Source organism: Myotis lucifugus, unplaced genomic scaffold (genome assembly GCF_000147115.1).
Source record: "Myotis lucifugus unplaced genomic scaffold, Myoluc2.0 scaffold_2, whole genome shotgun sequence".
Classification (NCBI taxonomy): Eukaryota; Metazoa; Chordata; class Mammalia; order Chiroptera; family Vespertilionidae; genus Myotis; species Myotis lucifugus.
In genome coordinates this window covers 25,135,281-25,157,012 of record NW_005871050.1, presented here as the reverse complement: position 1 = coordinate 25,157,012, position 21,732 = coordinate 25,135,281, and the positions used below count along the sequence as shown (strand labels likewise).

At 39.7% G+C, this 21,732-nt stretch overlaps 1 protein-coding gene across 3 annotated transcripts in view; it reads right to left on the bottom strand.

The window, feature by feature from the left end:
* Window positions 1-16,581, bottom strand: part of CHRDL1 (chordin like 1) — a 155,475-nt gene extending 138,894 nt beyond the window's left edge. For 2 of the 3 annotated variants that reach the window (XM_014459367.2, XM_023758604.1), the window contains exons 1-2: window positions 13,699-13,785; window positions 12,853-13,001 (exon numbers count right to left, since the gene is read on the bottom strand). In XM_014459367.2, coding sequence (XP_014314853.2) covers window positions 12,853-13,001; window positions 13,699-13,769 — 220 coding nt within the window. In that variant the 5' untranslated portion in view covers window positions 13,770-13,785. Of the gene's footprint in view, window positions 1-12,852; window positions 13,002-13,698; window positions 13,786-16,438 lie in introns of those variants that run through there. The other variant, XM_006082234.3, reaches the window with a different exon arrangement.
* Between the last annotated feature and the right edge of the window lie 5,151 nt (window positions 16,582-21,732).

Sequence of the window (21,732 nt, the reverse complement as noted above, 5' to 3'; positions counted from 1 at the left end):
AGGATTTTGTGCAAAATCCTTGCATGTTGAGGTTACCAATAAATTTTATTTTCCTTATACTGATATGTACCTTTTGAATGTTTAACAATGAGCATCTGTTTTAAAAATCAGAAAAAACATGTTAATATAAAGTTTGCTTAAGGCTTCTGATCATTGAAAATCCATTCTACTAGGCATATTAAACATCAGTTGTTTAACATTTCCATGTTCTAGCCTTCTATTAACTTAGATCATGTAAAGGTAAAGTACCTGGACCACATTTCCTTAGCACTTGTAGAAAGACCTTTATTGAGTTAAAATTATTTTTTCTTCTATGAAAACAAGGTTTCAGATAATGCCTTTTTACACCAAGAATGTGCTTCATTCAAACATTCCATGATCAATACAGATTGAGTACGTAGGCAATGGGAAATAGATCCCTGTGGATGAAACTGTAATTTTCTCTTGCCAACAAAGTTTCTCTTTTTATCCTTCCAGGAAGCACAAGTCAAATTAGAGTGCTAATACTATAATGTACCAAATCAGGTGTTAAAGATATCTACTCTTTCTATTTTCTTCAGATGGCCTCTATTTTGTTTCATCTTCAAAAACATTATCTTACAATTATTATTTCACATATAACCTGTATCTAAAATTTTGTATAAGCAAACAGGTTATAAATCTGTTTTTAATATTTTTATTTCTTTTAGAGAGGAAGGGAGGGGGGACAGAAACATCAGTGATGAGAGAGAATTATCAATTGACTGCCTCCTGCACGCCCCACACTGGGGATCGAGCCCACAACCCAGGCATGTGCCCTGACCATGAATTGAACCATGACCTTCTGTTTCATAGGTTGGTGCTCAACCACTAAGCCATTCTGGGTGGGCTAGGTTATAAATCTTAAATGAATGAAATACTCTTTGCAATGATCTTGTGACAAAGTCCAGGTGTTCTCTAAGTACCTAAAGTCAGAGCCTTAGCTTCCTTTGTTTCACCTCACCATCTCCTATTCTGGTATCCTTTAGTTTGCTGTCCCGAAAGTAATAATTCCTTTTCGTTTATATGTAGAGAATCTTTAGTTCAGATAGCATACATGACTCAACCAATACCACACAGCAAGCAACAGAACTGACCAAAAACCAGGTCTCCTGACTTAAAGCACAGTCTTCTTTCCATTAAACTCTGAGGACATTCCAATTCTACTGAGAAGTCAGAGAAATATAAGAAGCATGGACATAAAGGCATATATTTTAAACCTTCCTCACAAATTTCCTTTGACTTGTCTTATTTAGATTTATGTATAACTTTAGTTGTAGTCTTTGTTTTTTAATTCCCACATGGTATATTGTCCCTTTTCGGAATTCTGGTTACAAAGCTTTTTATTCACTAATTTGGATCATCTCTTATGTGTTAACTGGGAGTCCTGTGATAGCTAAGCCATGTGCAACAGACTAGGATTCTATTTCACAAAATAAACCAGCTTCTTCACATAATTGCTAGAGGAAAATTGGTATAGTCAACAGAACACTGAATTTGGAGACCTGGGTTTTAGTTCTGGTCCAAGCTTGGACTTGTTTTCTTTCCTTGTACAAAGTCACCTGCCCTAATTGGTTTTCAAGTTTCTCATCTAAAATTAATGGGATTATATCACTTGGCTTTAAAAAGAGTTACTCTAATACAGTGATGGCGAACCTTTTGAGCTGGGCTTGTCAGCATTTTGAAAAACCATAACTTAACTCTGGTGCCGTGTCACATATAGAAATTTTTTGATATTTGCAACCATAGTAAAACAAAGACTTATATTTTTGATATTTATTTTATATATTTAAATGCCATTTAACAAAGAAAAATCAACCAAAAAAATGAGTTCGCCTGTCACCTCTGACACGCGTGTCATAGGTTCGCCATCACTGCTCTAATAGCTACCACTTACTAAAAACTAACTATGTGTCAGTCACTGTTGCAAGGCAGTTGGTGTCCACAATCTCATTTATTGTTCAAATGCCCATGTTGATGGTCATTATGCTTTTATTTATCCCACTGTACTGATAAGAAAACTAAAGCTGGAGACATTAAGGGACATTCCCAAAGCAAAAAAAGCCATGGAGTTGGGCTTTTGACCTAAGTGGACTCCAGAGCCTCTCTCTACATCCAACCCCACTGCCTTTCCAACACAGACAAAAAATAATTAAGAAAGTACTTTGAAAAGCATTAAGCTTATAAGTTTAAGGTATTATTCCTTTCTTCTACTTCCACCTATTTACATTTCTGAGACATGAATATTCTATTATCCAATAATCACCTCAAATGTCAAAGTTAGAATCTGGATACAGAAAACTCAAATCTGTTTTGTTGGATTAACAATAGACAGAGAGACTTTTGGTAGGTTCCATAAGGCCATGCTTTACATGTCTGAAAATTTTCTAAGTATCTTTTTCCTTCCCTTACATCTTTTGGTGGCTTTTCCTTCCTGAAAACTCCTTTCATTTTCAGCCAAATGTGGATGTTGGAAGCTTTTCTCCCAAAGAGATAAGTTAGTGAGAATCTAGTCCCTTGGAAGATCCAGCTAACTCACCTAATAAATCAAGAATGGACTCTGGGAAGACCAACATAGCAGCCAACAGGACAGCAGGGAGGGAGAGAGTGTGACAGAGTAAATGAGTAAGAGGCTTATGTGTGGACATGTGTGGTGTGTGTACGGGTGAGTGAGGGACAGTTAGATATCACAGGAGTCCTGGGGACTGGCAGATAGGGCTCTCCTAGACAGGGAGCCCTGCTACTGTGGCAGACACTCCCAGGCCAGCATGTGGAGCCCACGCCACCTTGTAGAGGGGAGCAGCAGAGGCCAGGAGTGCAGCCACACCAATACCCAGACTGACCTTGGACACTACCCCCGGAACTGTGCAAGGATTTGCTTGCCAGCCATAACTCACATGGGACCACCACAGTGCTCTGGCAGTGAGGGGGTGCAGGACCTTGTGGGCTCCCAGACTTTTGCAGTGGGTGCTTGCCAGAGAGACCTCCTGAGCTGTGCCTCCTCACTAGAGCCTGGACCCAGTGTCCCAGGGTCCCACACTTCAGATCCCCACATTGTGAGTGCAAGACAGGGGTACCCCACTCTCCAGCCCCAGAACAGAGCTGTTGCCCGGCACACACTTCATCCTTGGCCCAAAGACAGAGCTGCTGGTGCAACCCGGTGTGCCTAGCCACAAATCACAGGACAATGATTCACGTGCACTGCCAGAGGGATGTACGGTGCCAACCTGCCTTGGGTGTCAGGGCTTCACAGTGAATTACATGTTCTGGGCCTTCACAGGGAGACTTACACCAGAGGAACTGTGCATGTGCCCCTGCCGACCCCAAGTATCTGAAATGGACAACTGAGAGACCAGAGCTGTGGAAGAAGGGGTTACAACTCAGAGCAGAGACAATAAAGGTGTGAAACTCAAAAGAAACACAGACTTTGGGCTAGCAAGTCCTGGACCATGGCTTCAATCTCTCAGACCCCAAGTAGGGTGGCCTGAGCCAGAAAGAGACAGAAAAAAATGGGGAGACAAAGAAACAACGCCCAAAGGAAAGAAAAAGAGGAATCACCAGAAAATGAACTAAATGAAATGAAGGCAACCAATATCTCAGAGAAAGAATTCAGAGTAATGGTCATTAAGATGCTAACCCTTCTGGATGAGAAATTCAGCAACATAGGTAAAAATCAAGAGAGAATGGAGAATGATATAGCTGCAATAAAGAACACTATGGAAGGTTTCAAAAGTAAACTAGAAGAGGCTGAGGACCAAACAGCAAGATAAAAAAAAAACTAGAAAGCAAGAGGAGAGTTTAAAGGAGCATTTGGGACAACATGAAATGAAGCAACATCCACAAATAGGGGTGCAAGAAGGACAAGAGGAGGAGAAAGGATTAGAAAACCTATTTGAAAAAGTAATGGCAGGAAACTTCCTTGACTTGTTGAAGAAAAAAGTCACACAAGCACAGAGAGTCCCAAAAAGATGAATCCAAAAAGACCCTCACCAAGACACGTCGTAATGACAATGGCAAACATTAACAACAAAGAGATAATCTTAAGGGCTGCAAGAGAGAGACAGAGAGAGTTACCTACAAGGGATCTCCCATTAGACTATCAAGTGATTTCTCAACATAAACACATCAGGCCATAAGGGAATGGAATGAGGTCTACAAAGTGATGCAAAGCAAGGGAATGAATCCAAAAATAATCTATCCAGCAAGGTTATCATTCAAAATTGAGGGGTAAATCAGGAACTTCACAGACAAAAAAAGGCTAATGGAGTTTATTATCACCAAGCCAGAAATGCAATAAATGCTATAGGAACTGTTGTAAAAAGAAGGAAAAGAAAGGGAAGAAGGAACACAGGCATAAAGAATAAAAATGGCTACAAGCAAGTAATTATCAATGATATTTTTAAATGTAAATGAATTACATGCTCCAATCAAAAGACATAGGGTGGATGAATTAATAAGAAAACATGGCCCAGATATATGCTGCCTACAAGAGACCCACCTCAGGACAAGGGACTCATACAGACTGAAAATGGAGGGATGGAAACAAATTGTCAGGCAAATGGAAATGAAATAAAAGCAGGAGTAGCAATACTTATATCTGACAAAATAGACCTCAAAGTGAAGGCCATAACAAGAGACAAGGAAGGCCACTTCATAATTCTAAAGGGATTGATTCAACAAGAGGATATAACTCTGGTAAACATATATGCACCCAATACAGGAGCACCCAACTACATTAAAACAAATAAAGAAATAAAATTAAAAAAACAAACAAACTTCTGGAAGATATCAAGGGTGAGATCGACAGCAATACAATCATAGTAGGGTACTTTAATACCCTATTGACATCGCTGGATTAATCCTCCAGACAAAAAAAAACCACACACACACACAGAAAACAGCAATCCTAAAAGACTCACTAGATCAGATGGAACTAATTGACATTTTCAGAACATTAAATCCCAAAGCTATGGAATATACATTCTTCTCAAGTGCACATGGGACTTTTTCAAAGATAGACCACATATTATGACATAGGCAAAGTCTCTTCAAATTCAAAAAGACTGAAATCATAACAAGCATCTTCTCAGATGAAATGGCATAAAATTAGAAATCAACTACCATTAAAAAATCAAACACTTGGAGGCTAAATAGCATGATATTAAACAATGATTGGGTTACCAAAGATATCAAAGAAGAAATAAAAAAACATCCTGGAAACAAATGACAATGAAAACACAACAATCCAAAATCTACGGGACACAGTGAAAACAGTCCTGAGAGGGAAGTTCATAGCACTACAGGCCTATGTCTAAAAACAAGAAAAATTGGTAATAAATTATCTATCCCTACAACTTAAAAAATTAGAAAGAGAGCAACAAGAAAAGTCCAGAGTAAGCAGAAGGAAGTAAGTAATAAAGGTCGGAGTGGAAATAAATGACATAGAGACAATAAAAAAAAAAAAACAACAACACAAAAGGTAAATAGAACCAAGAACTGGTTCTTTGAAAGGATAAACAAGATTGATGAGCCTCTAGCCAGGCTCATCAAAAAGCAAAGAGAGAGGACCCAAGTAAACAAAATCAGAAATGAAAGAGGGGAAGTAACAACCAACACCACAGACATACAAAGGATTGTAAAAAAATACTACCAACAACTGTTTTCCAACAAACTGGACAAACTATATGAAATGGACATATTCCTAGAAAAATACAATCTTCCAAAATTCAATCAGGAAGAATAAAAATATCTGAATAGGCTCATAACTATGGAAGCAATTGAAGCAGTAATCAAAATATTTCAGAAAACAAAAGCCCTGGTCAGATGGCTTCACAGGGGTGTTTTACCAAACATTCAGAGAACGAAAACCTACCTTCCTCAGACTATTACAAAAAATTCAAGAGAAAGGAACACTTCCAAGCTCTTTTTATAAAGCCAGCATTACCCTACTCCTGAAACCAGATAAAGACACTACAAAGAAAGAGAATTACAAGCCAATATCCCTGATGAACACAGATGCTAAAATCCTCAAAAAAATTCTAGAAAATTGGATCCAGCATTACATTAGAAAGATCATACACCATGACCAAATGGGATTTATTCTGAGGATGCAAGGATGGTACAATATCCGCAAATCAATAAATGTGATGCATCACATAAACAAACTGAGAGACAAAAATCACATGATCATATAAATCGATGCAGAAAAAAAGCATTCAACAAATTCCAACACCCTTTCTTTTTTTAAAAAAATATATATTTTATTGCTTTCAGGGAGGGAGAGGGAGAGAGAGATATAAACATCAATGATGAGAGAGAATCATTGATCAGTTGCTTACTGCACCCTCCCCACTGGGGATCGAACCTACAACCCAGGCATGTGCCCTTGACCAGAATAGAACCCAGGACCCTTCAGTCCACAGGGCGACACTCTATCCACTAAGCTAAACTGGCTAGGGCTCCAACACCCTTTCTTGATAAAAACTCTCAGTAAAGTGGAAGTAGAGGGATCATACCTCAACATAATAAAAGCCTTATATGACAAACCTACAGCCAACAACATACTCAATGGGCAAAAACTAAAATCATTTCCCCTAAGAACAGGAACAAGACAGGGATGCCCAGTTTCACTACTCCTATTCTACTCAGTACTAGATGTGCTAGCCATAGCAATCACACAAGAAGAAGGAATAAAAGACATCCGAACTGGAAAGGAAGTAAAAGTTTCATTATTCACTGATGAAATGATACTGTACATAGAAAACCCTAAAGATTCCATCAAAAAGCTACTTGATTTAATAAATGCATTTGGAAACATAGCAGGATACAAAATGAACACCCATAAATCTATGGGATTTCTATACACCCATAATGAACTCACAGAAAGAGAAACTAAAAAAACAATCACATTTACCATTGCAACAACAAAGTTAAGATACCTAGGAATAAACTTAGCTAAGTATGTAAAAGACCTGTACTCAGAAAACTATAGGATGTGGAAAAAAGAGATAGAGGAAGATATAAACTAGTGGAAGAATATACCATGTTCATGAATTGGTAGAATCAACGTCATTAAAATGTCCATACTACCCAAAGCAATCTATAGATTTAACACAATCCCCATTAAAATACCAATGACATATTTCACAGACCTAGAACAAACTCTCCAAAAATGTATATGGAATAAAAAAAGACCCCGAATAGCCGCAGCAATCTTGAGAAAGAAGAACAATGTTGGAGGGATGACAATACCAGATATCAAGCTATATTACAAAGCCACTGTTCTCAAAACACAAAACACCATGGTACTGGTCAAGAACAGACACATAGACCAATGGAACAGAACCAGAACCCTGAAATCGACCCAAACCATTATGTTCAATTAATATTTGACAAAGGATGCAAGAGCATACAATGGAGTTAAGACAATATCTTCAATAAATGGTGTTGGGAAAATTGGACAGATACTTGCATAAAAATGAAACTTGACCACCAACATACACCATACACAAAAATACACTCAAAATGGATAAAAGACTTAAATGTAAGACAGGAAACCATAAAAATCTTAGAAGAATACATTGGCAGCAAAATATCAGATATAGCTCATAGCAATACGTCTCCTGGGACAATGAAAATGAAGGAGAAAAATAAACAAATGGGACTACATCAAAATAAAAAGCTTCTGCACAGAAAAAGAAACCATCAACAAAACAATAAGAAAACCCACTGCATGGAGGAACATATTTGCCAATAAGACATATGATAAGGGTTTAATCTCCGAACTTTATAGGGAACTCATAAAACTTAACAAAAAGAAGATAAACAATCCAATAAAAAAAAAAAACAGGCAAAGGACCTATATAGACACTTTTGAAATAGGACATACAGAAGGCCAAGAGACATATGAAAACATGCTCAAAGTCACTAACCATCAGAGATATGCAAATCAAAACGAGAATGAGGTACCATCTCACACCTGTCAGAATGGCTGTCATCAAGAAATCAACAAATGACAAGTGCTGGCAAGGATGTGGAGAAAAGGGAACCCTAGTACACTGGTGGTGGGAATGCAGACTGCTGCAGCCTCTGTGAAAAACAGTATGGACTTTTGTCAAAAAATCAAAATGGAACTCCCATTTAAGCCAGTAATCCCATTTCTAGGAATATGTCCCAAGAAATCAGAAATACCATTCCGAAAGAATATATGCATCCCTATGTTCATAGCAGCACAACTTACCATAGCTAAGATTTGGAAACAGCCTAAGTTCCCATCAGCAGATGAGTGGATTAAAAAACTGTGGTACAGCTACACAATGGAATACTACACTGCTGTAAAAAAGCAAGAACTCTTACCATTTGCAACAGCATGGATGGAACTGGAGAGCATTATGCTAAGCAAAATAAGTCAGTCAGATATAGATAAGTATCACATGATTGTGCTCACTTGTGGAATATAATGAACAACATAAACTGATGGACAAAAATAGAGCCAGAGACACAGTCATCGAACAGACCGTCAAACTTCAGGAAGGCTGTGGAGGGTGGGAGATGGAGGAGAGATAGGAGTTCAACCAAAGAACTTGTATGCATATAACCATAGTCTATGGACACAGACAATGGGGGAGGGTGAAGGCTGGGGCTGGGGGCGGGGCAGACTGGGAGAAGACAATAGAGGGAAAAAGGGACATATATAATACTTTCAACAATAAAGAATATACAAAAATGGACTCTGTGACGTAAATGAGAAATTCCTCCCCCTAGATCCTGTGCCAGATGTGGCACAGGATGGTCAATTCAAAATAACTGAATATTCTTAACAACTCAATTCTTCCACGTCACTTTGATCAATAGTTCATTACCTAAGTTAGAACTGCTGGAAGAAGCAAACACTTCATTCTATTTGTCCCATATTTGCATGAATATTATGCACTAAATGTTACACTCCTTTGAACTTCAAAAGAGTTATTGGCCTTTTTCACTAGAACTTTAACAACACAGCATAATGGAGCTACAGAAAGACATTTTCCCAGTTAAAGACTTCAAACCTTGCTGATTCTGAACAGTAACAAACTTTTATATAAGGCACAAATGGCTCATTCATCGACTGAAATGCACCATCAATATTTCCTGGGTTCCTGAGCCTGTCTTCCCTCCTAGGAGCGCAACTGTAATGATGTCTACTTAGCTGCTAGCAAGTGGCAGCACCCACCTCAACATTTTCTTGTGAAAACAGCTTTCCTCAAATATAGCATTTTTTGCAGACCTCTTCAGATTTTACACCAACTGAATGAGTATCTTTAGCCATAATGGTGCCCCCCCTTCATTCCACTTTGATATCCAAAATAGGAGTGCAAACAAGCTACAGAGCACCTTCTTTGATTTAGAGCTTATATTCTAACCATCCTGTGAATGATAAAAAAAAAAAAGAAAAAGAAAAAAACCCTTGGCTTTCTTGGGTAAAATGGTTATCTGGCAACAAGGAGCTACACTCACACATGTTTCCTGAAGTTTCTCTAAGTTAAAAAGAAACAAAAGCCCCTCTTTTGCCTTCTTACACTCTCATACCTACCCTTCTATAGAATACATGTGGAATGAGATATTCTTTTAAAGGGTTTTTCTTCTACATAAAAGTAATTCTTGCCAATTGTGAAAACTTTGGAACAACTAGAAGCACAAAGATGAACAAAAATAATATTCATGAACCTACTACCAGAAATAAAGAAAATTGGTTCCCTATTACACACCATACATGATTATAAATTTAGATGGAATAGAGAACTATGGGTAAAACCCCAAATTGTATAAGCAGTAGAACAATATATAAGAATATGGAGTTAAAAAGACATTCCTAGGAATAACAAGAAATCCAGAAGCCACATGAAATGAATGACAGCTCTGGCTACACAAAAAATTAAAATTCTTTGTGAGAAAATACAACTTAAAGTTTAAAGCCAATGGCAGATGGGGAAAATGATATTTGAAATGCAAAAAGTGAATGAGAAAATTTGAAATAACAAAATGGTAATAAGTAAACTTTTACAAACCAATAAGACAAGCAACCCAACTGAAAAATATGCAATTCACTGAAGAAATGCAATTGGATTAAAAAATAACGGAAAGGATGCTCCAGTAAGAGGAAAATATCACAGCAAAACTGAAATGTGGTTTTCCCTATTAAACTTGTCCTAAAATCCAAGATTAATAATACTTTTGGTAAAAGAATTAAAAATGGGAACTCATACAAAGATAGTGGGAGTATAAATTAATACAACTGTTTTTGAGGAAAATTTGACAGTCCTTAGAAGATTAAAACTGAACATAGACATTGACCTAACGATTCCTCACAAGTACTTACCTAACTGCCTAAAGGTGTTCATTAATGCCTTATTTGTAATAGCAAAAACTGAAAACAACCTAAATATCTACAAATAGAGACTGGTTAAATAAACCATGGCACACTTACACAACTGGAAACTGAAGGCATTAGAATGAATATGGTACTTTTATATTGCAATGTTCTGACATGGAAGGATGTCCTAGACACATTGCTGAATAAAAACAAGTTACAGAAAAAGACACATGTCCCATTTTTGTAAAAGAAAACAGTCTATAAACATATCAATGTATTTTCATAACACAGAGAAAAGAGTTTGGAAGAACACATCACATGCAAACTGTTAGTAATGGCTAGCCTGGGGGTTTGGGATGGGAGTTATGGGATACATATTCTCTACAAAGCTGAGATACTTTCATAGTGTTTTGTAAAGTAAGTATTATTAATTTTATAATATGAAAATGTTAAAATAAGTTAATATAAGTATTTTCCATGGCTATCAATTTTCAATAAGCACATTTTAATGGTTGCATGATAGTACATTACATGTCCATTCACCAATGGATTGATACTTCCACTGTTAGAGCTACAGTGTAAGGCTCTGCGCATGCAGTGTGTATGTGTGGTGGGGGCAACATACATTGGGCATATGCTTTGAGATTTCCCCTTTAGTAGAGATAAGTTTGCATATGTCTTTGAGATAGTTAGCTTGGTGTGGCCACAAAGAATGATGCTGAATGGCTCATTCAGGGAATGACCATGACCTTGCCTTCATCTTCTGATTAAAAGCCTGAAACACCAGACCAAAACTGGTGCCCTAGGCCATGTGTTACATAATCATTTCGACACCAACTGAATATCAAAAGGGCTTGGGACAAATTCATAGGCAGTAGGAAATGTTAAAAAGTTACAGTTTTTGGTCTGTAAATAGTTTTTAAGTTGCATTTTTCTTTGTTTTTTCAACTAAGCCCTACATCACATGGGCAATATTCCTCAATCCTTCATAAATATGGAAGGCTTCCCAGGAGAGATGGTCTTCTAAGAGTTGCTTGTTTTCCCCATGATGCCATCAGTAACAGGCTATAAGGGAAGTTTCTTCCTAAGAGAGAACGGAATTTAAGCCCAGCTGATTGTGGGCTGAGCTGAGCTGAGAATGAATAGAAAACTTTTTTATCAAGTCCCCTTAAATCAAGGGGACAACTTCTAGAAAAGGAGGGATCTGATGGAGTATATCGAAGTGGAAGAGGAAGGAGTTTAAGGAATACATGGGGAGAGGTTGATCCAAGCTTCCTTGCTAAGGTCGTGCCCTGCTAAGTTTCGTCTTACGGCCCAATCATACGAGATATCACTATACATCATTCATATTTAAAAACCTAATAAAATCATTATTTTTCCCAGGAAGAAGGCTAAGTTTACTCTGAAAATCACAGCAGTACAGAAACACACAAAACAATGGAATAAGTTTGTTCCCCCTTTCAACAAACTTCATGCCTAATATATGTAACTTATGCTAATAGAGGAGATAAATGTTTAAATGATGGGCTTTGGATACTAATTCAGCTCCTACCAAGAATATTTTCACAGTTCCCTCTTATGAATAAGTTCATTGGAGCAGAGAATGCCCTTTTTGGACCAGTTCCACTTTGTGCTTCTTTTGATGCAGCCAAAAAAGGGAACTACAGCTATGGCTTTTCTTGAAAATTTGGAGCAAGTGTCCAGCTCAGAGGTGGCTGCAATTGGCCCAAAGAAGCTGAGGCTCATACTGTGTGAAGGCAGCAGAAAGCTCCTAACAAGAGCAGAGAAGTCAATGGTTACTCATAAATCTCCCAAATGTGGCGGCAATGAGGGTTAATTAGCTCCACTTCCTGCCACTCTGTTCTCTCCAACATGTTAGCCCATCACACGGATCGCTGATTTTCTAGAAATATTCCCTGGCTTTGCAGGGAATTATTCCTTTCAATAAATGGCATCCAATTTGCTCACGGTCCCTGGAATCTCAATTTCCTCAAAGGATTTTTCATCTGAATCCAGCTCATGTGAAGGCTTTTTCCTTCTTTATTTTCTGCATAAGGGAATAGGCAAAGCCCACTTTACTTTTCTTTTTTTCCCGTTATTCTTTTTCATACACTGAAAACCTTTGCTGAAGAGTCTGAAATTTGAGAAAAATCCAGCTCAACTGTCAGATATTTCTAGAGTTACGTAAAATGGAATGAGATTCGTACAGTTTAAAACAGGAAAAGGAAAATAGGCTAATGTGTCATGTGTACTATGAGATGAAAACTATATGATAATCAGAAAAACAGCCCCAAATTTAGTTGGCCTGATTCAAAACTCTTATTCTCTTATCAATTCATGCATAAACCAGTAACAATCACTTTCTTCTCTTAGAATAATGGCATGGCCACATTTGGGCTACATCACATTCAACACAGATTATAACCACATTTTCAAAGAAATTACAAAAAAAGCATCCTGTTTTTAAAACTTGAGACACTTACGTTTTACTTGCTCTGTTTTGCTTCCTTCTAGGAAAAGAAAGAACAGCAACAAGGTAAAGATGTATTTTATTCCTCCCATTTTCCACTTATTTCTCATTTTGGCCACTGCAAAAGGCAACTCAAAACTTCCAGGGTCTGGTGTAGTCAAGCTGTTGGGAAGAAAACAGAAAGACTTTAAAAAGATCCTCTGAAAGTGATGGAGATCACTGATGCTTAGTGTTTCTAACGTGCTAGGAAAGAAAAAAACACTTTGGAGAATTTACATAAGTGCAAGCATTGTTTTCCTGTGTAAGAAATAGAACCTGCCTCTCCTGTCTTGCGAAGACAATGAACATGCATTTCTATCCAATGCTAAGTCAAGTCGTAGGGAAATAAAAATAAATTTTAAAATCTCATTTCTAAGGGAATTAAAGTTGATTTCTCAAGAGATTTTCTTTGGGGGAAAAAGGGAAACGGGGGTTTGCAAAACAGCTACTTTGGCAAACTAGATAAAAATGATAGGCATGAGACCCAAACAATTTCTGAAAGTTAACTAATCTTATCTTCAAGACTTCTGTTTTATTAATACTTCAGGGATGAAGCACAAAGTTCAGTGTTTCTCCTATGTCCTCCATTGGATCTATAAGGCTCTTCAGTTTGGCTTACTTATGTTGGAAAACATAGATGTAATTAGCAAATGGATGCAATTAAATACCTGAATGGCTCAGGCATATTGTGAAATGGAAATGTAAAAGGGGTCACTTTTCAGAAAATTTAGGCAAAATTAAACAGTTAATGTGTTACATTACACCACCAGGCAAAAGAACATTATAAAGCAACTACAATTCTTAAAAATGTGAGACTTACATTTCCAGTCTAAGGGGTAGAAATCTTAAATCTTTTGAGCCTTCAAACAGAGAAAGTTTGCTACAGCTCATATCCAGTCACAGGTCATTTCCATAGGCTTTAGAGTTTGCAAAACTCTTCCAATTGGTGATTTGAAAATATTTAAATACTTGAGAAACATCATATTTCAATCTGGGCTTAACCCTGGACGGTAACTCAGCTCCTTGAACTTTTCAGAGGATCCAACCTAAATACCTAGTATAAAGAGCTGGAAGAAATGCAAGATGATCATTCTGGAGAAGTAAATTGTCTTTGGGCTGTGATATGGATACCACAGCTCCTACTTTAAATGCTCTGAAGTTGTCCAGGTATTTGAAAATCCATTTATGCATATAATAACCAAAGGATAACTAATCATAGAGAATAACTTGTGTCATCAGCCAGGATTTTCCATACCATTCTGCCTTCTCTACCTCCTCCCTGCTCCTTAAACAAGAACTAAATTGTCCTCAGACATATTCCTAGCCTGTCAAAGGTATGGGTTCTGATGTCTTGGTCCCTTGGTGAGTTTGTGGTCCACCTTCAATCATTCAGAATGTCTCTGTCTTCTAAGAGCTACCAGGTTCCCTTGAAGCGAATCATTTGCATGAACAGTTGGGACGTTCTTTCTGAGTCTACTTTAATAAGCTTATCCCCCAAATCTGAGAAATATTTTTTTAAACCACTGAAATCCAATTTATCACAATCACATATAGATCTCAGGAAGTATTTCTCAAACCACAGTTTTCAGGTCTCCCCATGCAAGAACCAACAGGGTTGTTTTTCTTGTACAATGGTTGGGCGATTCAGTGAACAGTAGCATTGCTTCATAACTCATGCTGGCAAGAAAACGGCTCTTAGATTTTTTTTTTGCTTTTCTTGGGTCCCAACTAATGTTATGAGCAAATAGAAAAGTTGGTGACGAGAGAGCAATTAATCTCTTTTGCTGTTCCTGTCATCTTTGTGGCCTCCCAGGCTGTGATGTAGAACATCAGAAAACTAATCGCTTTATAAATCTTCACTTTTGATTTACAAGATCCTGGAGTCCTGCCTTTGTATTCTGTGCAGAAATATAAACTAAGCAGAGTTCCCTTCCAGGTCTCCTCACCATTCAATTTCTCTTATCCATTTTATTTTTTCTTTTGTGGGAGCAGGGTGGTGCAAGACATTTGTTGGGACTGTAGCAATAAACACAAGCAAGCATTGCTCAGCAAACATGCCGAGTCTTTCACTTGCAAAGAGCCAAACTGTCCTTAATTTTTCAAATTATACTTTGACCCAGTTAACTGGAGTTATTTCTGCATTAACTCTCTGCTTCACACAGGCTATGCCATTGAACTTGCACTGGTTCTTTTACAGGTTACTTAGAAATGTAGCCATTGACATGTTTTGGGGAGATCCAAGCCACAGCAAGAAAACAACAAAGAAAATGAAATCCTGCAACTGACACTGGGGAGGGGAGAGGGAGACTGAGTTTTATAAGACAAAAAGAAACATGTCAGAACCTAAAGAAATGTGTAGATTAAGATGCCCTGAAACAAGCATTTGCATTGTTCATTTGCATCAAGCAAAGGGCCCAAGGTCTCCTTGCCCAGCTATAACTGCAAGGCAGTCTGAGCCATCAAGTTGACAGGAGCCTGTCCATTTTCAGAAGAGGTCTCCTGGGTAGAACAGAACCAAAGAGACATTCTCAGAGGAAGAAAGGGCTGAGCACATGTCAGCCAGTTCTTCAGGCCCCGTCCCACAGCGTCTCTAATCCTTACTGAGAGGCTTGACAGACCTTGTAATCTCACATTCACTATCATCTGTGGGATAGCCCCCGGGTTAGCAATTCTCTTTCGGACAATAGGAAGACACTGCAGTCTCAGACAGTGATGGCTAACATCCTCTCCCCACTCTACCTCCCAAAAAGAAAAGCGCAGTTCACTGAAAAATGGCAGTTCTAGCCCAGGTGACTCTTTTCAGAGTCAATGCCTTCATTGCTACTTACTATTGACAAACAATGGCTTGCAAAACATCTTGTTATAATTTCATTTTATTCCCAACAATAATCTCAAGCTCCCTTGAGCCTACAGAACTCAATTGCCCATGTTCATAGAGGTAGTGGCAGGGCCAGAGGGACTAGAAGGCAGGCTTTCCAGGCCCTGGCAATACTGGATTGCTTCCTGAGCCTAGCATCTCAAACTCTGACCCCAGTTGTTTAGGTTGGAAAACGAGGCAACTGTCCAGAGGCTAGAGGGCTAGAGGAGTCTCTCTCTCTCTCTCTCTCTCTCTCTCTCTCTCTCTCTCTCTCTCTTTCTCCTGTTTCATTAACTTTAGCACATATTAATCTCCCACTGGTCCAGGGCACTTTAGCAAGTGAGAATAAAGGCTCTGGACAAATGGGATAACTAAGGGGATTCCAGAACCCGTTAGGTAGCTTCCCATTTGGCCTCCAGAAGCACCAGAGCATGGAAATATGCAGGCTGAGTAGGGAGTGGAGAGTGGTGAGTTCGAATTCAGAATCCCCAACCTACCTCGGGTCAGGCACCCTGGGCCCCACCTCCACCCTGGCCGCTGGCAGCTGGAACCTAAATCGAGTTGAGGTGACAGATCGAGAGAGTTTGGGGCGCCCTCTGGGAACTTTCAGGAGTGGCTCCGGCCGGCCAGCAGAAGATACTCCACCTGTGCAAAGGCTGGAAAGGAAGGTAGGGGAAGCAGAAGCCAGGCACTGCTCACTGACCTGTTCACTGGCTTCCTCTGTCTTCCACCGGTGCACGCGCTCCAAGCTCTCCCTGGCGCTCCTCTGAGATCTGTGGCTCGCAGGTTGTGGAGAGAGCTAGAGTGCGCGCGAGGGGGGCGGGGGGACCCAAAAGTGGGTGGGAGGAAAAACATCACCGCCCTCACACCACGAGGGAGCAGCGGTTCGCTGGGCTCCTGGGGGCTGAGCCAAGGCTCGGGCGCCAGCAGCTCGGGGCCACCTGCCCGCCCGCCCGCCGCCCGCCCGCCGCCCGCCGCCCGCTCCCTGTTCCCTGCTCCCCGCTTCCCGCTCCCCACTTGGCTTGCGTGGCCGCCGCTAGGCGCAGGCGGGAAATCTGCAAGCGCGCAGCCTCTGCCAGCCGGCACCCCTTCTCCACTCCGCACTATGGCTTTATTCCTGCTCCCCACACTGGAAAGTTAGGAAATCGGGAGAAAATGTGAGGCTCAGCCGGCGACTTTCCCATCACGCAGCGCCCCCACTGCACCCCCCTCGTCTGGCTAAGCAAGCTTTGGGGTCTTAAAGGGACCGCACATCTCCTCAGGCCACTTCTTTCCCCTCTGAGCAGGATGCACTCAGGAGCTCACTACCTCTTGCACCAGCCTCCTCGAAGACCCCAGCTACCCTCTGACTTTCCTGACTGGAAGCCTGCACCCCTCTCCTCTGGCATAAGAGCCTCTCTGGATGCATGCACCTGGTCTGGTCCTGAGCCATTGCACCAGGCACAGGATGAGTTGGCCCCCTGAATTATGTCCTAGCAAGCTGCTTATCGTTTGGAGGCCTTTCCCAAATCCCCATTGCAGTTAATGAAGTGATAAAGCTTGGTGTAGTTAAAGGCAGAGTGGAGATGGGGGTGCAGGTGGAGGGAGAGGGGACTTAGAAATCTGTTTTCTCCCACAAAGAGAGCTCCCAAATCCCCAAGGAAAGGAACTCTATAAACATTAAGGGTATTGAGGAAAACTTGGAGTGGCCCATAGCCTCCACTGTTTTAGTAGTCCCTATGATTTTGAGTTGGACAAGAACTCAACCCTGAAATTACAATAGCACTGCTGATGCCTTGAGACAGACTATTCCAAATTTGTGTTTATTCTGCAAGCAATATTTATAAAGAATTAGAAATTTCTAAGTCCCAAAAGTGCTGCCCTGACAGTACCCATTTATATTTTAAGTCCCTAAACTTGGGGGAGAGCTGCAGGGCTTTTTCCCATGACATGGAACTGGATAATATTGATATCCCTAACATTGATGTACTATTTTATGACTTACAGAGTACTTTCATATAGATCACATTACTTTTTAAACTCTCACAACGAACTATGAATTACCTGTGGCCTCAAATATTAGAGTTGGTGGGGACCATCTGGACCATTCAGCCTAACCTTTTCATGTCACAGTAGAGGAAGTTTATGGGGGGGGGGCGGTGACAGGGGAAGTGATGTATCCAAAGTCATATAGCTAGTAAATGATAAATTTGAGATTCCAACACATATTTCCTGACTTTCAACCCACTGCTCTCTGTTTTTTTTTAATCTCTAATCTATAGGTAAGGAAATTGATACTCAGTGAAATTGTGGCTTGCCAAAAATACACATATCAAGAAAAGAGAACAAAGGAAAATTAAAGCAAGAATAATTGTCCCAGGAAGTAACCTCCTTTTTCCTTTCTACAAAAGTGTTAATATCACCCAACTAGCCCCTGCATTGCTGGAGATGTTTATTTCACTGTTAACAAAGAAAGTGGGGCCCTTTCTGAAATGTTGCCTTCAGGGCGGAAAATGTCTAGCTTCATTCTGCTGCTTGGGTAGCCATACATTGCCACATGCATTCAATTTGTGCTGTAGTATATTAGTTTGAGCTTGCTGATTTGTTGCCTTATAACTGTTCAGATGCCATTTAATGCACTGATGTTTTGTCTCACTAGACTGTGAGTTCTTCAAGGGCAAGGACTGGTTGTTCAATGTCCTTTTTGTTTGCATCCCCCAACCCTTGTCATCACTCCTGACCTGCTTAGAGAGTATTCAGGAAAATGGGTTTCAGGAGCCAGCCTGGGACAAACATGGATCCTATTATTTGAAATCTGTAGACTCATCTATTTGGCTACAACCACTCGCTTTCCTTGCTTAATGTAGTATGTATTCTGATTATAGCATAGCAAACCATCCCAAAAGCTAGTGGCTTAAAAGTTTAAAATTACTTATTATGATCAAATAATGGTTCTTTTCAACCAGGCAGTTTTTGCTTAGGATCTCTTATATACTTGATAACTGGGTAAGGGGGCTGCTGGAATTCTCTGAAACATTTTTCATTAGTGTAAATGCTGGTGGTCCTTGTATTAGTTCCAGTCTTAGTTTCTGAACTGGAAACTCCAATTTGGGTGAGTTTTAAGCTAGACTTCCTACTAGGTCTTATTCAAACTAAACTTATGATTATCTCCATGCCTTATTCTATTTATTAAATGGGCATCAGAGCGTATACCTCATACTCATTTAAAAAGCTTTTATTTCAAGATAATTGTGGATTTACATGCCATTAAGAAAAATTAAGAGGAATCCCAAATATCCTTCATCCTCAATGGTAACATCATGCATAACTATAGTAAAACATCACAAACAGGAAACTGACAAAGATACTATCTATCCACCTTATTCCAATGTCACCAGTTTTACATACACCCATTTGCTTGTGTATATCACTCTATGAAATTTTATCACATGTGTAGGTTTACGTGACCACTACAGTCAAAGTATTGAACAGTGCCATCACCTTAAGAAATTACAGTGCTTATTTTTTTTTATTTTTATACTTATCTCTTCTCTCCCTCTTCTCACTCCTTGGCAACTGCTAAAGTGTTCCCCATGCCTATAATTTTGTCATTTCAGAATAAAGTTTACCATTGGAAAAATAGTCAATAATATTTTAATAACTATGTATGATGCCTGGTGGGTAGTAGAGTTAACTGGAGGGATCACTTCTTAAATTATATAAATGTCTACCCACTATGCTGTACACATAAAGTAACATTGCATGTCAACTCTAATTGAAAAAAATTAAAAATTTTAAAAAGTGGTTCTGGTCCAAATCGCAGAATATGTGGACATTATAGTCACCCCTTCCATGGCCACATCACAATTGCAACTAGCTCTAGCTGGTTTGGTTCAGTAGACAGAGCATCGGCCTGTGGACCAAAGGGTCCCACGTTCGATTCCGGTCCAGAGCACTACTTTGGTTGCAGTCTCCTCCCTGGCCTTGGCTCTGGTCAAGGCATGTGCAGGAGGCAAACAATTGATGTGTTTCTCTCACATTGATGTTTCTCTCTGTCTTTCCCTCTTTCTTCTACTCTCTCCACTCTCTCTAAAAGATCGATGGAGAAACATCCTCAGATGAGGATTAACAACCACAACAAAAATACAACTAAATAATAGAACAATAAATGGGAATAGCACCTGAAGACTAGATGAATAGAAGTTCTATAACTAAGGATATAAAGAAGAAGCCACATAGAGACTGGTGGGAAGGGTGGAGATGTGAAAACAGCTGGCACCACACTTACATGTGGCAGTTGAGAATCTGGCAGGATATCTCAGCTGTAGAGGTCTCCTGGAGGAGTTAGGGGTCTGATCCCCATGCAGGGCATCCCAGCCCAGAACACCAGTGCCAGGGGAGGATATCACATAACATCTGGCTGTGAAAAGCAGAGGGGATTCTAACCATCAGGGTGTGACGGAAGGCTGCTGGAAACCAAGGCATCACCTTAAAGAGCCCGTGCAAAAACTCTTTTTTTATTATTTATTTATTTATTTATTTTATTATTTTTTAAATATATTTTTTATTGATTAAGATATTACATATGTGTCCTTATCCCCACGTTACCCCCTACCCCCACCCCCCGCTCATGCCCTCACCCCCCCGTTGTCCGTGTCCATTGGTTGGACCTATATGCTTGCATGTATGTCCTTTGGTTGATCTTTCCCCCTTACCCCCACCCTCCCCTACCTTCCCTCCAAGGCCCGACATTCCAATCAATGCCTCTCCGTCTCTGGATCAGTCCTTGTTCATCAGTTTATGTTGTTCATTATATTCCACAAATGAGTGAGATCATGTGGTATTTATCCTTCTCTGACTGGCTTATTTCACTTAGCATAATGCTCTCTAGTTCCATCCATGCTGTGGCAAATGGTAAGAGTCCCTTTTTCTTCTTCCTCTTCTTAAAGGCTACCTTTCAGCATTTCATATAATGCTGGTTTGGTGGTGATGAACTCCTTTAGCTTTTTCTTATCTGTGAAGCTCTTTATCTGACCTTCACTTCTGAATGATAGCTTTGCTGGATAAAGTAGTCTTGGTTGTAGGTTCTTGGTATTCATCACTTTGAATATTTCTTGCCACTCCCTTCTGGCCTGCATGGTTTCTGTTGAGAAATCAGCTGACAGTCGTATGGGTACTCCCTTGTAGGTAACTGACTTTTTTTCTCTTGCTGCTTTTAAGATTCTCTCTTTGTCTTTTGCTCTTGGCATTTTAATTATGATGTGTCTTGGTGTGGTCCTCTTTGGATTCCTTTTGTTTGGGGTTCTCTGTGCTTCCTGGACTTGTAAGTCTATTTCTTTCACCAGGTAGGGGAAGTTTTCTGTCATTATTTCTTCAAATATGTTTTCTTTTTTTCTTTTTTTTTTTATTAAATTTTTATTGTTCAGATTACATTTGTTCCTCTTGCCCCCCCCATAACTCCCCTCCTTCCAGTTCCCGCCCCACCCTCCGCCCTCACTCCCCACCCACTGTCCTCATCCATAGGTGCACGATTTTTGTCCAGTCTCTTCCCGAATCTCCCATTCCCCTTTCCCCCCCAAGAATAGTCAGTCCATTCCCTTTCTATGTCCCTGATTCATTATAATCACCAGTTCATTCTGTACATCAGATTATTTATTCACTTGATTCTTAGATTCACTTGTTGATAGATGCATGTTTGTTGTTCACAATTTGTATCTTTACCTTTTTCTTCTTCCTCTTCTTAAAGGATACCTTTCAGTATTTCGTATAATACTGGTTTAGTGGTGATGAACTCCTTTAGCTTTTCCTTGTCTGTGAAGCTCTTTATCTGACCTTCAATTCTGAATGATAGCTTTGCTGGATAAAGTAATCTTGGTTGTAGGTTCTTGGTATTCAGCACTTTGAATATTTCTTGCCATTCCCTTCTGGCCTGCAAAGTTTCTGTTGAGAAATCAGCTGACAGTCGTATGGGTATACCCTTGTAGGTAATTGAGTCTCTTTCTCTTGCTGCTTTAAGAT